The sequence below is a fragment of the Pogona vitticeps genome, chromosome 2 (genome assembly GCF_051106095.1).
Source record: "Pogona vitticeps strain Pit_001003342236 chromosome 2, PviZW2.1, whole genome shotgun sequence".
NCBI lineage: Eukaryota > Metazoa > Chordata > Lepidosauria > Squamata > Agamidae > Pogona > Pogona vitticeps.
Window position 1 is genome coordinate 278,659,428 of NC_135784.1, and position 19,347 is coordinate 278,678,774.

The window sequence follows — 19,347 nt, forward strand, 5'->3', positions numbered from 1 at the left end:
CATTCTCATGTTTTACCATAACAATTAACAGTAGCAAAACTGTGGTTCATTCATCACAGAACCTTTCGGGAAGTTGATTTTTTCTAATTCTTATTGTAATTGCATTGTTCTAATCTTGTATTATAAAGGCAGCTGCTTGCCTATCATTTGTACTTTCCTCGTTAATCCTGACTCAGTGAATTAACCTTTAATTATGGCCGTTAAAATTGAAATGAGCCTCTTGTCTGGCTGGGGCTGCCCCCTTTCAGTGCATGATTCTGATGAAAATTTTTAGGGTCAATGAATATGTCCCATGTCATGTCTGATAGCTGCTAAAGATGTGAGGAGGTAAATGTTACCTTAGAAAGATGTGATTGAATTTTTAAACAGACTGATTTTATTGACAGAATGTGAGACTTGTAATTTCCTAACAAAAGCCACCTACACTGTCACTGATAGGTCAACTAAATCTATGCGCATTTAGATTTTATGCCTTAAATCCTCAATAGTAGCATTCAATATATCAGTTATAAACATAAAAATGGGATAACTGAAAGAACAAGGCAATTTACTATCTTGACTCATAATGGATTGATTCTTGATGTAATCTAAATCCCAGTTAAATTCAACATTTTTCCCCATATTCAACATTTCAAAATAATTTCTTATGTGTAAGAAAATAACTGGTCCAGAGTCAATTTATTTGGTAAATCATGTCTGAACTATCTCTGGAACAAAACTGATAAAACTGAAGTTGTCATGAGAAGGCAAGATGCACTGGAAAAGGCTGAAGGCTGAAGAGGAAGATCAAATCCGAAATGGACTGACTCCCTAAAGCAGCAGTTCTTAACCCATGGGTACGAGGAAGTATTTCTAGTGGTGCAAATGATATCTTATTTTAAAACTTCCTGATTTATAATATAAAATTTAAAGCTGTCTCTATATAAATCTGACTCGACAGTACTATGTACACATGGTCGATGTGAGTATGTACATACTGGCAAATGCTATGACCAGATGCTATGACGATACGAGTCACACTACTACCCACCCTACTTTTCTCACTGTGCACGCACTCGCCAATACCACAACAAATTGCTTGAAACATGCACTTCATTGCTTGAAACATGCACTAACAAAGCAGGCAGTGCACAAACACTAATTTTCTTTACTTTCTAGAAGAATTATAAGTAATTTTTGTTTACACATTATTTTATAATTTACTTAAAATATGTAGCTAAAATAATGTGTGAATATTACTTTATTGTTTGTAGTGACCCTTGCCATATCGAAAAGATGTCAATGGAAAGATGATTATGTTGCTTATGGATTCCCTCATACAACAGAGAAAGATGGTACCTAACGACCACATTGCATTTTATGTTGCAAGATATTTTCAAACTCTAATCTTAAACTTGTTAGAACATTTCAACAATCAGCATGGTGGTGAAGCTGCAGGACATACACTTAACATCTTGAAGTCTAAGAAGGCACAAATGATGTTATTTGATCACGCATGCAAGGTATGTCAGGATATTTTACTGCAAGTAATACAAGATATTAAAGCCAGTTCTCTGAAAGTAATTATTCAATTGGATGAGTCAACTGGTGTTGATAATTGCAGCCAGCTATCAGTATTTGTGCAATACATAAAGGAAAAGGAAATGTTGGAAGAATTTTTATTTTGTGAGCAACTGGAGTTGATGGCAAAAGGAACTGATGTTTTCAATCTCATTAAAGACTTTTTTTTGAACATCAAATGCCAACGGATGTAATAGGCTCAACTTGCACTGATGGTGCTCCTGCAATGTTGGACAAAAATTCCAGATTTTTTGCATATATGAAGAATGAAGTACTGCAAGTTACAGTAACACATTGCATGTTGCATGGCGCTTAATCGTATCTTTCGTGGTTTTTTAGAAGAAATCAATGATGATCATACTATACTTCTTTATCACACTAGCATAAGGTGGCTCTCCAAGGAATGTATGCTAAACAGGGTTTTTGAAATGCATGAGGAAATTATTCAGTTTCTTACTAACCAAAATTGTAATTTAGTTAAATACTTTGAAAGAAGAGATGCAATACTTGAACTGGTCTACTTAGCAGATCTATTCACTCTCCTGAATGAATTAAATATATCAATGCAAGGATATGGTAATAACAGCTACTGAAAAATTATCTGCTTTTATTGAAAAACTAAAAATTTGGATGCATCAAGTTGAAAATGCTAATTTTGCAAACTTTCCCTTGCTTGATGAAATCATTCTAGAAAATGAGAAAATCACAATTTTTCCTCAACTTGTAATACATTTGCAACAATGGAGCGCATCTTTTCATGGATATTTTTCCACAGGAAATATTTTCAAAGAGCAGAGATGGATGCTGGATCATTTCTTTTTACCTTAATTCTATAGACAGTGACAGTAAAAGCCGGTTTTACTGAAATACGGGCCAATGCACATATTCAAATAGAATTTGAGAAACTGGACTAATTCTGGTGTGCTCAGTTAGAACCATTTCCACAACTGGCGAAGACAGCATTGCAGAGACTTCCACCATTTGCTACCACCTATCTGTATGAAATGGGATTTTCCTCACTTTTGCATATAAAAGCAAAAAACAGAAATTGTTTAAATGCAAATGGTGAAATACGTGTAGCTCTTTCAGAAAAGGAAACCCGCTTTCAAAATATTACTATGAATGAAAAATGATAAACTAGCCACTAAAAACTGAGACACCATTTTAATTTTATGTCAATACATTTACGTGTATCTGTTTTTCAGTAAATAAATTGTTTTGCAATAAATGTAATTTTCTAAAAAATACATTTGACATTTGGGAGATCACTCATTCATAGGGTTGCCGTAAGTTGGAGATGACTTGACAGCATGTAAGAACAACATTGATACTATATTAGAAAACGTAAAGTCAGAACAAAACAGAAATTTGAAGATGGATCAGTTGTTTTAAAATAATTTTTTAAACTTAAAATAAACAATTATAAACTTTAAGCAATTAAATTCTGCAGACTAAATTTTGCTGTGGAATATTTTTGCTAAGACACATTACTGAGTACATAAGCAACTGCATAACCTGGGCATGTCTGAGTACATGAAGGACGAGCAAGATTGGCACATTGCTTGTACAATTCCTGATTTATACTGTGCTATGTTCATGTTTAGGACTTAGCTTAGCAGGAATGAAAGAAATCAACTGCTATTATATTAATAATAATGTGCTACCACATTATTAAATTATGCTGATCATCAATTTAAATAGAGACTGTAGCAAACAAATCAGAAGAAGACTGAGACTCAAAGAGGTATCTTTGAAGGAACTAGAAAAGATCCCTAAGAATTAAGTTAATTTCATTGTGGGAGACCAAGACCAGGGTCATCCATAGTATGGTATTTCTCATTACTATCTACAGGTGTGAAATTGGACAGTGGGGAAAATTGACAGGGAAAAAATATTTCAAATGAAATGTTGGAGGAGAACTTTAAAGATACTATGAACCATCAAAAAGACAAAATGTGGATTCTGGAGTCAATTAGGCTAAATGTGAGTAAGATATTCGGCTCCAGAGTCAGAGGTTGGCAGTTCAATTAATTTTCACATTTTGCGTAATCCCCCTCTAAGTTCCATTGATTCAAGAGGGACTATTCTAGTTTTGGTTTACTATGCTAAAGTTGCAACTAGAGTAGGCCCATTGGAACTTACACAAGAGTCAACTCATCAAATCCCCACTGATTCAATGGGCTATTCTAGTGTGATTTCCTATGTTAAGCAACAGGATTTAAGCCAGTTTTTCACAACAAAAGCAAACTGCTCTGAGTTCTAATTCAGTGGTTCTTAACCTTTGTTACTCAGATGTTTTTGGACTGCAACTCCCAGAAGCCTTCACCATCAGCTCTGCTGGCTGGGGTTTCTGAGAGTTGCAGTTCAAAAACACCTGAGTAACAAAGGTTAAGAACCACTGCTAACAGCATAGCTCTTTCTCCCTCATACACACTTATATACAAATCATCTCTCCAGGCAAGAATCATATAAATCAATTAATTCATAGTTCCATTCATAAATGTTCTTTCACACCTCTATTGTTTTTCCATCTTACAACTCTCAATCAAAACTCACTTACTTAAGAAATTTGAGTTAAATACAAATTATATTCAAATTTGTATTTAAATTATATTTGTATTTAACTCAAAATTATTTGAGTTAAATACAAATATAAAAATCATATTTACAATGTACAAATCACAACAATGATGATAAGCCCACTGGTTGTTGTGTTGGTGGGGACAAGACAATGTCTCACAACATTTTATTGAAAATGACCATGCACAATGACAGTATTAAACAACTTTTATAGTTGCACATATTATATTTGTGCTGTAAAGTTAATCTCTAGTCATCATTCACTGCTTTTGTTTTATTAAGTTTCAGTGGTCAGGCTAGGTAGTTTTATCTTGAGAAGATTTCACACTTTCAATTGACATCAACCTTCATGGTCTTCATGATCAAACCTAGTTGAGCTTTTGTGGTTCAATATTCATTGCCATCAGAAATTCAGCACATATAATATTGTCCCTAAGTTTTTAGCTTAATCACATGACTATTCATAGACACTACCACATTCCATACTACCAAATGAAGCATGTTTAAAGCAGTTCCATTAAACAGATCAAATTCTACCACACAGTCTAAAAATCCTCAGATGGAACATACAAAATCAAAGTACCTGTATTTTCTATGTTTATCTCAAAACATGTACGTGAACATACCATAACATACTATAATACGAAGCAAATCTGTACCTCAACTAAGAATACGGGAAAATGCTGTTTGGACCACATCTTACAACCTACCTAAATCACAATTCCCACACTGGATATCCATATTGGAACAAATTATTTGGATTCTGAATTTATCTGAAATTTGCAATGAAGTTCTTCCTTCAAAAACTATGTACAGAAATGTGTTTAGAGAATGATGCATAGAAAAATAAATGATCTTGGTGAGATTTTAAGTCATAGCATGTTAGTGGAAAAATTGGAAGAACAAATAGAGATGACTGAAGATATGTGTAAATTACATGGGCAGAGACTGACTCATGTGTCTTTCTTCACAGCACTACTGATTCACATTTGAAGTGTTTGCTACCACTATCTGAAATAAAGCATGCTAATGCTTTTCAATACGTACAAGTTATGTAAACAAAACTGTATTCTATTTAATTTAAATGCATAGCTTATGGAGAAGACGTGTCCACATCTTCCTCTCAAACTCAACAGCTCCTTCCCACATTGGGCAAAATCCTATTGTGCAAATTTTATGCCAACATAGCCCACATCGGGTGTCAGAAATAGTAAATGTAAACTCATGGAAAGTTTCCTATCACTCCTTCAGGTTCCCAGGTTCCCTAGGGCTCCCCCTTTTGTCCTGGGGAAGTGTTTGGGAGCCTCAGGATGTTTGGGAGTGAGTAGCCTTTAATAGTAAAAAAAATCATCCCAGTTCAGGACAACTGGTGGTCGTCCAGCAGTACATTTTTCACTATTAAAGGCTCCTTCCCCAACATCCTGAGACTTCCAAAGGCTTTCCAAGGGTAGAAGGGAGTGCGAGGGAGTTTCAGAACTTGAAGTCGGGGTGCGTGGAATAGGAAACGTTTAATTAGTTTAATTAATTTTTTTCTGACACACAATAAAGGTTTTTGTTGTTCCTATATGCTGTCAAGTCATTTCTGACTCAGGGAGAGCCTATGAATGAGCGCTCCCCAAAATGTCGTCCTCAGCTACCCTACTCTGCTCTTGCAGACTCAAGCCCATGGTCTCTTTTAGTAATAAAGGTTATGCCAATGTCTAATTATGCCAACAGGATTTTGCCTACAATATATTTATAGGCCTAAATCCAATATTGAAGTTAGGCATGCTTAATCAAATTGAAATCTGTATTCTTAAACATGTCTAAATTTGCACTGGATTTAGGCCATAATCTTTGGTGAAATTTAGTAGTTATTAAGTTAGAAAAGAATATTAGTATAGATGAAATATAGCACTAATATATTTGACAAATATATACAATGATACATCTAATTTCAAAATGCACCCAATTACAGAACAGAGCAATTTCGCCAAAGTTACACACTCCAATCAACTTCTTTAATATTAAGCTCAGGTACTATATTTCTAACTTTACAGAGATTTTATTTTCCTAGCTCTTTTATACTACAGTTTGGAAGACTGGCAAGAAGTGATAAACTCATCTCTTGTGCTCTCTTGTCTTTAATTTTTTTTAATCCTAGTTCTTTCAACCAGAAATTATCTGATAGAAAGTAGTAACTGTGCAGCTTCAGCTTAAATATCACCAGCAAATTTTGTTTAAATACTCATTCCAGGATTGCATGTTATAATCAGATATTACAGGAAACTGTGATTATATAACTAGTGATTACAGCATTATTTCTCACACTAGCTGGAATTCAGTTGATGTTTGCATACAGTTTACAAAATGGCACACAGCCAATTATGGCTAATTGACGAGGTACGGGGCGCATCTTAATAGAACAATCTGCCACATGACCAGGAACATAACTGGGATTGGATCCTGGCACATTTTAAATCAAGTGCAATTAGCTGCAGCAAGTTCCATAGACCTTGTGGGAGCACCAACAGGATTCTGCCCATTGTTTAAAGAATTAAAATGGAACAAAATCAAAAAGCTACTAAAAACCTGGCTATTTAGACAGACTTTCCCTGAATAAACTACACTCTGTGTCCAATAATATAACTTCTATCATACTGTCATGCTCAATGTTTTGATTTTGTCTATGCTTTTAATTGTATTTAATGTATAATAATTTTATCCTCACTTCATTTTATGATTTTTGATTTTCACCTCTATGTATTAATGTCTCTATTTGCTATTTTGTTACTCTGTTGCTTTTTGTTATTTGTTTTAAATTGCCCAGAGTGGCTTTGGCTGCCAGATGAGTGGTATGTAAATCAAATAAATAAGTAATATAAAGTCATTCAGTATCAACTAAATCCAAAACAAACAGATGAAGAAATAATACACATAATAACAGGAGGGGTTATTAGAAGGTAGCTGTCTTGTTGATTGTTTTAAACAATTAGCTTCTTTAACTTTAGACAAACCAATGAATTCATTTTTATCAATTTAAGGTTCTTTCACATGAAAAAACAAATCCAAATCCAAGAGCCATGCATGATATTCGGTTTTCTGGGCACCTCTCCTGTCACAGCACCTAGTTTCATCTTCAGTCACTCTGAAGAGGTGGGTTGTTTTGTTTTTTTGTTTTTTTAAAATCTCTCCATATTTTTCTTCTGTTCCTAGAGGTTCCTCTTTCCTGGTGATATTTCCTAGTGATATTTAAGCAGACGTTGTACAGTCACATAACAGTGTTGCTGCACACAAGATTCCTATGCTGACTTCCAAAGTCTTTCAAGCTTAAAAATGCTACAATTTCTAGTCACTGGAACAAAACTCCACAGTAATAAAAATTACTGACAATACCCTCCTGCACAATCAGGCATGTATTAAAAGGCTACATACTTACTTTTCCTTTTACTGTGAGTATAAAAAATGAAATGCCATTCAAATGATTCTGAGGTGGTACTATAATTCCTATTGGGAACTGGAGTGTCAAACATATATTCTCTGTGACTAGACAAACACAATATGCACTATACAGGTTCCAATGAAAGATCTTTTCTCTTCTATACTGTTCTACTCCTGGCACACCTATTACAGTCCCTATCACGTATGCTGTAAGCAGGAAGATATATTACATTAGTGTGACAGGTCAATACTATGGACTTGTATGGGTAAAACTACCTTAATGTACATGGCCAAAATACAAAGCACACAAACCTCAACGCTAAATAAGATTAATACATACCATTAAACAAATGATGTATTCAGAATAGCCTTGATTGCTTTCCAGATAAGTTGCTTTCTCATTTACTTTTATAGTTTTCAGTTTTAGAACTGTTTGGCAACTGTATCCTACTTATCCAAGGAACTGCCACATGAGTAATTAGAAACATTTCCGTTTGAATCTTACCAGGTAAATTTTAGCTACCGTATTATTCACACCATAAGACGCACTTTTTTCTCACAAAACAGGGGGGTGGAAAGTCTGTGCATCTTATGGAGCGAAGAAAACAGATTATATTTTCCTGTTTTCTTCTCCTAAAAATTGGTGCGTCTTATGGAAAGGTGCATCCTATGGAGTAAAAAATACGGGTAAGTAAATTTACACCACTAGAGCAAAATTTAAAGGATTAGAAGCGTATGTAACATACTTTTGTAACAACACATTAGTACAAGAGAAGTGAAATTTAAAGCAGTGTTAATCTGTTTTACACAATGAAAACACTCCTAAATTTATTTTCCAGGTTTACTGATTTGTACAAGCAGTATGACAGATAAACATCGATGATTTTTAATCAAATTGATTTAAATCACAAAAATCATTTTTTAAATTTAAATAATCAGAAAATCTGATTTTGATAATTTAAATCTTTACTCAAATCAATTTGTTTCAAATCAATTTAAAATCAATTTAAATCAATTTGATTTCAATCAAATCCACCCTGCAGTAAACAACAGAATAGATTTCTTATGATAATACAGAGTTATCCTACCATGAGCATTCCATTACATGTTATCCCATAAGTTTAAAATTAAAATTTTGACAGGAATAGAGAGGGTGTAAACCTCTAGGTCAGTGATGGCGAACCTATAGCAGGCATGCTGCAGCTGGCACGCAGAGACATCTCCCAGGGCACGCGAGCAGAGAACTGCTCCCCCACCCCCACCCCGCAGCCAAACCTCAATCTGCACGATTGTAAGCCACCTATCCCTGCTACCTTTCTTGGTTGCACACTTGTAAATCAGTTCTTTTAGAGATCAGAGATAAGACTGTTTTGTTGTTTACTGCTGTAGAACAGCCTGGGGCAGTCAATCCAGCTTGTGAATTACTACTTCCCCCGGAGGTGACTGCAAGCAGGAGGGAGAGCTCCAATTAAGGCGGGAAGGAAGGTGCAAGAGAAGGACGACAGGTGGATTCATCAGCTTGTTTAAATGTAATGAGAGGAAACAGGGACATACTGAACTGATGCAAATTATTGCTGAAAATTTAGGGAGGAAGGGAGGAAGGTTGAATGTGTGAGAAACTGACTCTTTCATAAAACTATGAAACAAGGAACCTTCCAAAGTGTTTGTGTGTGTGTGTGTGTGTGAGAGAGAGAGAGAGAGAGAGAGACAGAGAGACAGAGAGAGAGAGAGAGAGAGAGAGAGAAACTTGACTCATAAGACCAGAATTAAAATGGCATCAAAGGCTAATCACAATTGGTGGATTGCATTGCATTCAAAAGTATGCAGTAAAGGATTTCGGTAAGATTGTATTATGGTACACACTTGATTTTTTTCTGGCCAGCCTTACAAATTGCTTTCTGTTTGACAGAGTGGGAGGTGGAAGTAATTTTAAGGCACTTTCCACATAGTTCTATTTTTAATCCAAAATATGGCCCTGCAATGTCTTTTTCTGGTAAGTAGGGAAATCAACAAAAGAAGTCTAAACATGCTTGTCTTAAAACAGCCTTTGATGAAAACATTTTTCTGCCCTCTGCACCATTTGAAATATTTAAATATCTAATATTTTATTATGTGATTATTTAATTATTGTTATATTTTATGAAGTTTTATGTTGAATTTATTTTATACTTGTAATTGTGTTTTCTGCTGTTGTGAACCACCCAAAATAGCCTGGATAAATGGGGAGCATAAGAAAGAAAGAAAGAAAGAAAGAAAGAAAGAAAGAAAGAAAGAAAGAAAGAAAGAAAGAAAGAAAGAAAGAAAGAAAGAAAGAAAGAAAGAAAGAAAGAAAGAAAGAAAGAAAGAAAGAAAGAAAGAAACTTTTAACTTGGCAGCTATAGGTCAAGGTTTGAAAAATTACAGTGCTATAGAAATATATCAGAAATATATCATTAGAGCTTCATCATATGTTATGGGACGGAGCTCTGCAATCCTGTGATGTAACAGTTCTAAAATGCAATGCTATCCATGTTTATACAAGTGTAAGTCTCTTGCAGTCAATGGTGCTTATTCCCAGGGTGTTTATATAAGAAGACAGGCTTGATAAATGGTTATTCATTAATCTTTCTAAATTTTTAAAGGACGAAGTAACAGTATGAGTAGTTAATCCATTCATTGGTTAAGTATAACATTCAGAATGCCTCCACCTATCTTTAATTGAATTCAGTTATACCATTTATCAGGTTCCTTAGGTTAAGATACTGGTTAGTCCTGATCATCTGAGGCTTCAGCAAAGTCCCCAGACTCTGTTTTGATTTCCAGGGTCCCCAGACTGGGAATGTTGTGAAACACTGCCATGATAGATGTGACCAGTCATGGGATAGTCTGCAAAACAAACTGGTGAAGTGAAAACAAAATTAGCTTTTCTATGAAAAGCATACAACAGAGATGGGGATTGAGCTTTAAAAAACACTACTCTTCAGGGAGGCTTTTCAATCCAAGTCTGTCTAAGCACCTCTCATCTGGTCCTCTTTATTGTGAAAATCTGTTGGTGCCATTGGCTTTTGTGGTTTTGATTTGTCATTGCTGTTTCTGTTACATTTTAGTGTCCATTGTTTGTCTGTCTTGGTTTGTAACTGTCTGTAAGCCGCCCAGAATAGTGCCTTGGGACTAATAGGGTAGTACATAAATTAAATATAAATAAATATAAATAAAACCATAAAAAAGGAACCTTCCACTGCATTTAGCTCTGCAATTTTTGCTGAGAACAGCAAGTACAGTATTTCAAGATTCTGTTTAGACTCTAAATTGAACTGGGCAGAACTGGAATAGTTAGCAGAATCTCACTAACAGGAAACACATAGTAAAAGACAACCAACACACCTGGGACTAGATTTCTGAAGTGTGTAGCAATCACGTTTCTCTGTTTCTCATCCCCAAAGCAGGCAAAAGTATCATAGTTTATTCCCCAAATCTGAATCCTAGTCTCTCTGCTCCTGGTCCTGTTTTGACTGCAACACCAAGCAAAAGGTCTTAGAAACAAAAGACTATGGCTTTCTTTATTGAGTCAATCCATCTCATGTAAAGTTTTCCTCTTTTCCTACTGCTTTGCACTTTTTCCTGAATTGCTGCCTTTTCCAGTGAGCTTGTCTTCTCATGATGCCACTGTAGTACTTTACCCTTTGCTTGGTTATTTTAGCTTCTAGTGAGAGTCCACACTTAATTTGCTTTACTTATCTTTCTGACAAGTCATGATATCTGTAAATCTCTTTTCCAACGCTATACAGTGGTGCCTCGTATAACGAGTGCACCGTTGAACGATGAATCCGCATTGCGATGCGGATTTCCCCATCGCTAATGCGAGGGCACGCTCGCATTACGATGGGGGAACAGCTGTTCTGCGGCTCCAAAATGGCCGCTGGAACACAAAAAAATGGGTGCCGGTACACCCAAGATGGCCGCCGGAACAAAAAATGGCCGCTGGTACACCCAAGATGGCCGCCGGAACAAAAAATGGCCACCGGAACACCCAAGATGGCCGCTGGAACAAAAAATGGCCACTGGTACACCCAAGATGGCCACCAGAACACAAAAAATGGGCACCGGTACACCCAAAATGGCTGCCGGGATGCTCAAAATGGCCACCGGTACACCCAAGATGGCCGCCGGAACAAGGGAAAACATCGGAGAACGGTGAGTTTTGGGCCCATTTGGAAAACCCCATTGGGGTTTTTGATCCGTTTTACGATGTTTTCCCATAGCGAAGGTTAATCCGGAACGGATTAACCTCGCTATGCGGGGCACCACTGTATTTCAAATAAGTGAAATGTGTGTATACACTTTATGGAGTGAATAAAATGTAGGTATACACTTTAAAAATTTGCACTCCTATGTATAGCTGCTTTTCTGAGAGTAGCTTACTTTGGATGAAACAAGTTCAGGATTTCAATGTACTTAATAAGTACATTTTACTTATACAGCATGTACTTGTTGGGGAGGAATTTCCCCAAAAAAGGAAAAGTTACTTATCTGTTACTGTGGTTCTTTGAGGGGCCTTTTGTGAATACACATATACTTGTTCCTCTGTTCCTGCACAAACACTCTTCAGGAATATTTCAGAGCTTCAAGATTTTTTCCCCTCCATCCCTCCCTAACATGCACATTCCCTCACCCAATGATCACTCCTCAGTTCCCTCTATCCACTGGCTATACAAAGATGTGACTAGCATGATAGACAGAGAGGAGGTTTGATGGGTTATGCAAACTCACCAGCATCACAGGTAAGTAACCTGTCCTTCTCTGTGATTCAGACATACTGGTTGGTGGGATGTCATGCCAATAGAGATAATAACAGCACATGTCCATATTTGGCACCCAACTTTGTCCTTACATCAAATCTGTAATTATTCATACAGGTCATGCATGTTGCAGCTTTGCAAATGTCCTACAAATGGGCATCCTTTAGGAAAGATGTCAATGCTATCACACCTCTTCTGGAACAACCTCTTAAGGAGGTAGATACATCTCTGTGATGACACTTACTGATCTTTTTTACTTCCTTGGTAACAGACAAAAATTGTGTTAGTTTTCCTAAAAGGCTTTGTCAAGTCTATCTAAAAAGCAACAGCACACCTAAAATGCAAAGTATGAAGAGTTTTCTCTAAACTCAGTGTTGGTGATGGAAAATCAGTTGGGAGAACTAATGGGTAACTGCTATGAAATTGCTTAACAACCTTTGATAAAAAAAAAAGTATCTGAAAAAGAGTTACTTTGTCTTCGTAAAATTGTAATCAAGGTTGATCAAAACACAAAATTCACTCATTCTTCTCACTGAAGTTATAGTGACAAAGAATACAGTTGTACGATAATAAACTCAAATGAGTGCAAGTTACAGGATCAAAAGGAGGCCTAGTGAGCTGTGTTAACATCACAGGTAAAGACCACTGAGGTGCTGTAGGCAGGTAGATTGTTTAACTTGTTCAGAAATCTTTTAACTATTGTATTAGAACAACAACAAAAAAAACCCTGAAATTTCCTCAGACTGACTGGCTACAACTGCTGCCAAAGAAACTTTCAACAATGACTGTGAAAGATCTTGTTCCTTGAGATGCAACAGAAAATGTAAGACACTATGAATGGAAGCTGAAGACTATGGTTCATCTAAGGATTTAGCATACTGAATAAATCTTTTCCATTTATAATAATAGCATCGTTTTGTAGACTGCTTCCCAGATTCCATTAGCACCTTGCTACTTTGGGAGAATTCTCTATGCTTTTAACTTGAGCTTTTCTACATTTAGGAATACATTTTCCATAGGTAAGACGTGATCAGATCTGGCATTAAACGCAGTCTGAAGCTGTCCACTGCCATCAGCAATAGGGTTATGAGCCATGCTTGATGCAGCCACTAAGGAGTTACAAATGTAGCATTCAACCCTTCCCGTTTTATCTTTACAACTGTATGATGTATCAGTGGAAACGGAGGAGGAGAAAATATATCAGAGCACCTGACCAAACCTAAGCAAATGAATTTCCTCTGGAATTCTTTCCCAGAACTGCCTAGAAGCAGTAGTTCCTGCATTTGCTGTTTTGCTGTCTTGCAAATAGACCTATGTGTGGATTTCCCCATCTCTGTACTATGTTGTTGAAGAACATGTTTGAGAGCTCCCATTTGTAAGTTTTTATATGATCTCAACTTAGAGAATCTGCAGTCTGATTGTCTTCCCCATAAAAAAAATGGACACCTGGTATGTACAGTGATGCCTCAACTTATGACCAGAATCTGTTCCAGAAGATGGACGTAACACAAAATGGCCATAAGTCGAAGCACCATTTCCCATAGGAATGCACTGAAATGCAATTAATCCGTTCCAGCCAAAGAAAAAAATCACACACAAAAAATCACTGCAAGACTCACTGGAAACGTGATTAATCCCTTCCGGCCAAAGGGGGGGAAAAGAAAAGAAAAGCAATCAAGCGTGCAAGATCCATTGGAAAAGCACAGAAAACAAACGGAGCAGATCAGAAATGCTCAGAGAACAAAGGGGGCAGGTAGGGAATGCAAAGAAAACAAAGGAAAAAGCAAGGGAAATATGCAGGACCCATCGGAAATGGGGGGGAAACCCCAAAAAGCAACTAAGCCCCCCAAGAGCCACTGGAAATGGGGGGAAGACGAAAAACAAACCAACCCCCAAGACCCATTGGAAATGGGGGGAACCCCAAAAAGCAACCACCACCCCAAGACCCATCAGAAATGGGGGGAACCAAAAAACAACCCCCAAGACCCATCACAGCACAGAAACATAACCCCCGCCCAGCTCAAAACCACACTGCAAAAACATTCAGAACATTTTTTAAAAAGCAGAAAACAGCACCTTACGTTACCAGGCAGCCCTAAGCCTCCCTGCAAACACACACACTCACTCACTCAGAAGCAGAAGGAGGCAGTCCCAAGCCTCCTCTGACACACACTCTCTAACTGCTGGGGCGAAAGAGCTACAAAGAAGCAGGCTTGTCACCACCTACAGTTAGAAATTTGAATTTCCTGCCCTTTTCTGTTCGTAAGTGGAAGCTCCGGTTGCAATTAGAAGCAAAATTTTGCGCCCGGAGCTGGTCATAACTTGAAATGGTTGTAAGTACAGACGTTCGTAAGTTGAGGCACCACTGTATGCCATTTGATACACCATTCCCAAAGATATGCTGTCAGATATAACAAAATCACTGCATGAGTGTCATCTTATTTGTGCATGTATTGTAGTACATTGTGGTGATGTCCGTTATAACTTGTACCACTTTCCCTACCACTACTTGAAGACTTTCAATGCTTTGATGACTGCCTATATCTCAAGCAGATTTACAGTATATGTTCAATCTTTTTCTCCATGGATCACATCACATGGATCTCCTAACAAAGCACACCCTAACTTGCTGGACTAGTACCTATAGTTATTGCAATGGATGGTTGAGATTACCTGAACAGCATACCTATAACTAGACTGTGTCTCTGCTGCCCAAGGTGTTGCCTCAGCAGCAAAGAGTGAACTGAGGACAGCTATTTGGTAGATGAGCACGAGCATTAAAGCTCTGGAATATCTCCAAAGAGTGTGTGTAGACACAGAAGAACCCATATGCATGAATCACATAGACCATAAAGAAGAACAAGCAACTTTTATCCATGATCTGTGGGAAACACCAATAATTAATTCAATTTCATCCCTAAACAGAAAGCCTATATATTTCTATTAGTTTATCTAGGTACACTGAACACTGTATTTTGCTTAGAAATAAAAACATCCTCAGTTCTAGATATACTATTGATTCTTGGAAAAAGTCAGCAGCTACATTTTAGAAACAAAAGATCACAACAGCAATCATATCTGTATCTGTAACTACTGAAACAGAGTAAAACACTGCTTCATGATTTATTTACTACATCTGTCTGTCTCTTTCCTTAAAAGTTCAAGACAACTAACACACACAATGTAATTAAACATATAAAATTTATCAAGTTAATTGTTTGTAGCTGCTATACTATTAAAGACTAATCAGAAACTCTGGTCAACTGTCAGACAGTTGACAACAGTCATGTATGAATATAGCTATCAGTATTGCCTATTTAAATATTCAGAAAATCGGGTGCCAAGTCACTTTCACTTCTTAATTAAATGTCCCTTTTTGGTCTACAATTATAGCTATATACCGTTTCCTCTAAAATAAGACCTAACCTGAAAATAAGCCCTAATAGGATTTTTCAGGATGCTCGTAATATAAGCCCTACCCCAAAAATAAGCACCAGTTAAGTGAAACCCCACCCTCCACCATGGTGCAGCCACCAGAAGAAGATGACATGACTGTATTTGAATAAACGTAGATTGTTGTACATGAAAAAAATAAAACATTCCCTGAAAATAAGCCCCAATGCGTTTTTGGAGCAAAAATTAATATAAGACCCTGTCTTATTTTTGGGGAAACAGGGTGTATATATAGCTTGGAACCTAGTTTTTTAGTAGTTTTTGTCTCTCTCTCTCTCTGCAATCTAGCAAATGGGAATTAACAATTGCTGAGACTTATACCTAGAACAGTCTTCCTATTCATTTAAATCAGTGATTCTCAAATCTGTGATACGATCAGTCACAGATTGTATCAAGACTTCATGGAAGGTGTCTGTAATTTCAAATATATATATATATACAGTATTCAATATTCAATTTTTTAAATTTGACAGACAGAAAAAACACTAAATACATTATTTTCTTAGTACACAGCTTGCTGCATACCCCTTGCTCTCTACTTTACCTTCCTTCATCTGTGAATCATAAGTGTGTACAGTTTATTATGTGTGGGTGTTGCAACTACACACTTCCCTTAAAACTCACCACAACAAACTGCATTACTTCACAGCACCAGCACCTTTTTTTTCAATGGTAGTGCTAGATCAAGTGTATACAGGTCAATGCTCCCACCTCATCTCTTCCCCTCCTCTGTCAATGATAGCAAGATTTCAAATTTCAAATACAGTAAATGGGGAAAGCATGTTTGAAAGAGGCATAAAATATTCTGTTTATTAAAAAGAGGAATACATGTTAAAAGGTTAAAAAACATTGATTTAAGTGGAACAATCTGATTTATGCGGGTATTTATTTGCATGTATATAGTCCACTCACCTGAATGAACAACAGACCCATATAAACAAAATACCTATGTAAAAAAGTGGATGATGATACAGGCTTCTAAAGAAAATGAAATTGTTAAGAAATTTTAGAGAAAGTCAGAGATTTCTGGTGCTTCTTAAAGCTTACAGGTCTTAAAGCTAGTGCTGCCAGGATAGGACCTCTTCCCTGGTTTTCTTCAGAATCTGCAATTTTCACTGCTATTTTATAAGCACTGGAAAGTACACCTGATTCTCAGCACTTGGAGGCTAAATTATGTGTTGTCTGTAGCCCCCTATTTATCCTTACTGAACATTTTATATATATTCTGCTGTAGCCTCTTAAATGTACAGTTTTTAAAATTGTAGTTCTAGTTTAGTAAAGTGCCCTAACAGTTTAGAAGGATGAGATGAAAAATTAGAAATAAATCATTGCTGAAATCCTGTTTAATACTGGTAAACAAAGTGCTGCTGCTATGTAGGGACACACATGCACATGCACCAAGTCAGTGTGTGCAAGTGACCCTGAGAACTGTGCAAGTGACAGTTTGTATCACAGAGGAAAGGACAGAAACACATGCTTCTGCTCATGCTACAAACAGGGTTTCAGCTGTCTGAAGTGCATGTATCTCAAAATATATGGTTCAAAATACAAATTCAAAAACAAATACAAACACAGCCACCTCAGAAGTATGCTATGCAATTATTCAAGAATTAACATAGAATATCAGGGGAAAAATTAAGACTGGCTTAACTGTAGCATGTAAACGGCTTGGGCCCTGGATACCTGAAGGACCGCCTCCTTCCATATGAACCTACCCGGCAGTTAAGATCTAACCAGGGGGGCCTTTTGAAAGAGCCATCCCTTAAGGAGATAAGAGGGAGGGCTTGTAGAGAAAGGGCCTTTTCGGCAGCTGCCCCCAGACTATGGAGTGCCCTCCTGACTGAGATTCATCGGGTGCCGACGCTGATGACATTTCGGCGCCAGGTCAAAACCTTCCTGTTCCAGAAGGCTTTTAACTGAAATAATATCAGCTGTGGGTCTGATAGCAATTTTTAAAATATATATTTTAATTGCATTTTAATTATTTTGCCCTTTTATTTTGCCTTTTTATTGCATTTTAAATGCTGTAAGTCGCCCAGAGAACTTCAGGTAGTGTGGGCGGCACATAAGTTAAACAAATGAATGAATGAATGAATGAATGAATGAATGAATGAATGAATGAATGAATGAAAATGAGACTTCAAAAATATCTTTAGAAAAAAGAAAGTTTCTATGTTAATACAATGGTGCAGAATTTGTATGCAATTAAGATCTCACTGAACACTCATTTCTCAGGCTAATAGCTGACATAGTGATTAGCAAAAGAGTTATGTTTATTATAAAAACATCATCACATGGGCAGAAGCTTTGAAAAATCAACATATCTTGCAGGCCATTCAAAACTCCTTTCATCTCTTTAAACATAAATGAAAGACAAAGCAGTAAAGGCTAACTGTTGATCAAAACAGAAGTTTGCTTTCAAAACAGAAAATTAGCTGGGGAAATAAACAATCCATGAAAAGCTACTTACATCAATGACTGATGAATGTGATAAACTTAAACCTTGGAGGTCAGCAGTTAAAGAGGGAGAAAGAATTGATGGCTTGGGAACTGCTGGGGGAACAGATACCAGGTTGACTGTAAAAAATAATTGAAAAGAAAAGTTAAACAATTGAATTTAAAATACAGTTAACATGGGAAAGATTATGCTTCTGTAATATCTTAAAATCCACTGTCTTACAAACTAGATTTCATATGCTGACTGGTCATGCACAATATTTTTATATAAAAACAGAAAAAATGTGTAATATGGATGCAAGATTTCCCCACTGAGAGTAAACTATAGGAATATTAATACTGGCATATTAACTATCATATTGTCTAGTTTCCTATGACACCCAATATAGAAAAGGGCTTTTTAAAAATGAACTCGGTGCATTCTGAAACCTATTTTTGTCAAGAACATACCCTGAACAACTTCCACCCAGAATGGTGGAAGGGAGTAGGGATGCTTTCTCTTCCCTCCTGAAGTCCTTCTACCCTCTGAAAACCTTTACAGAAGGGCCAGAACAGAGTAAATCAGTGGTGGCGGTCCTTTTTGGGCCCAAGTGCCTAAACTGGGAAAAGAAAAGAAAAAAAAAACCCAGCAGGCAGTGGAACCAGAAGTTGCAGTGGCAGAACTGGAAGTGGCGACGGAAAGGGGAATCCTGGGCATGGAGGTGCCTCAAGACCCCTTTCCAGATCCACTGCCAGCACAGTTGCTCTGGATCCTGGCCTGCCGCCTGTTGAAGCACCAGCACCGCAGCTGCAGCTGCAGCCACTTCCGCAGGTTTGGCTGCCGGGGGGGGGGGAGTAGTGATCTGGCGACTTATGTCTTGTGTGCCTGCAGAAAGGGCTCTGTCACAGGTTCACCATTGCTGGTGTAGATGATAGCACTTCAGACAGCAAAGGGAGAGGAAGTTTGCAAAATAATTTCTTCTCCAAAACTGGTGGATAAAATAAGGCATTTTTCATTCTGGGCAGGGGTGAGGGCACAGGATCTCACTCATAATGACATACATTTAAAAAAATCTCATCCCTAGTTTTAATGTTTTTCAATTTTCTGCTTGTATCTAAT

General features: G+C 37.0%; 1 protein-coding gene across 2 annotated transcripts in view; it reads right to left on the reverse strand.

The window, feature by feature from the left end:
- AP3B1 (adaptor related protein complex 3 subunit beta 1) overlaps positions 1-19,347 on the reverse strand; it is a 196,901-nt gene that overhangs the window by 63,566 nt on the left and 113,988 nt on the right. For both annotated transcript variants that reach the window (XM_072992677.2, XM_020804063.3), the window contains exon 22: positions 18,262-18,368. In XM_072992677.2, the coding sequence (XP_072848778.1) occupies positions 18,262-18,368 (107 nt within the window). The remainder of the gene's footprint in view (positions 1-18,261; positions 18,369-19,347) is intronic.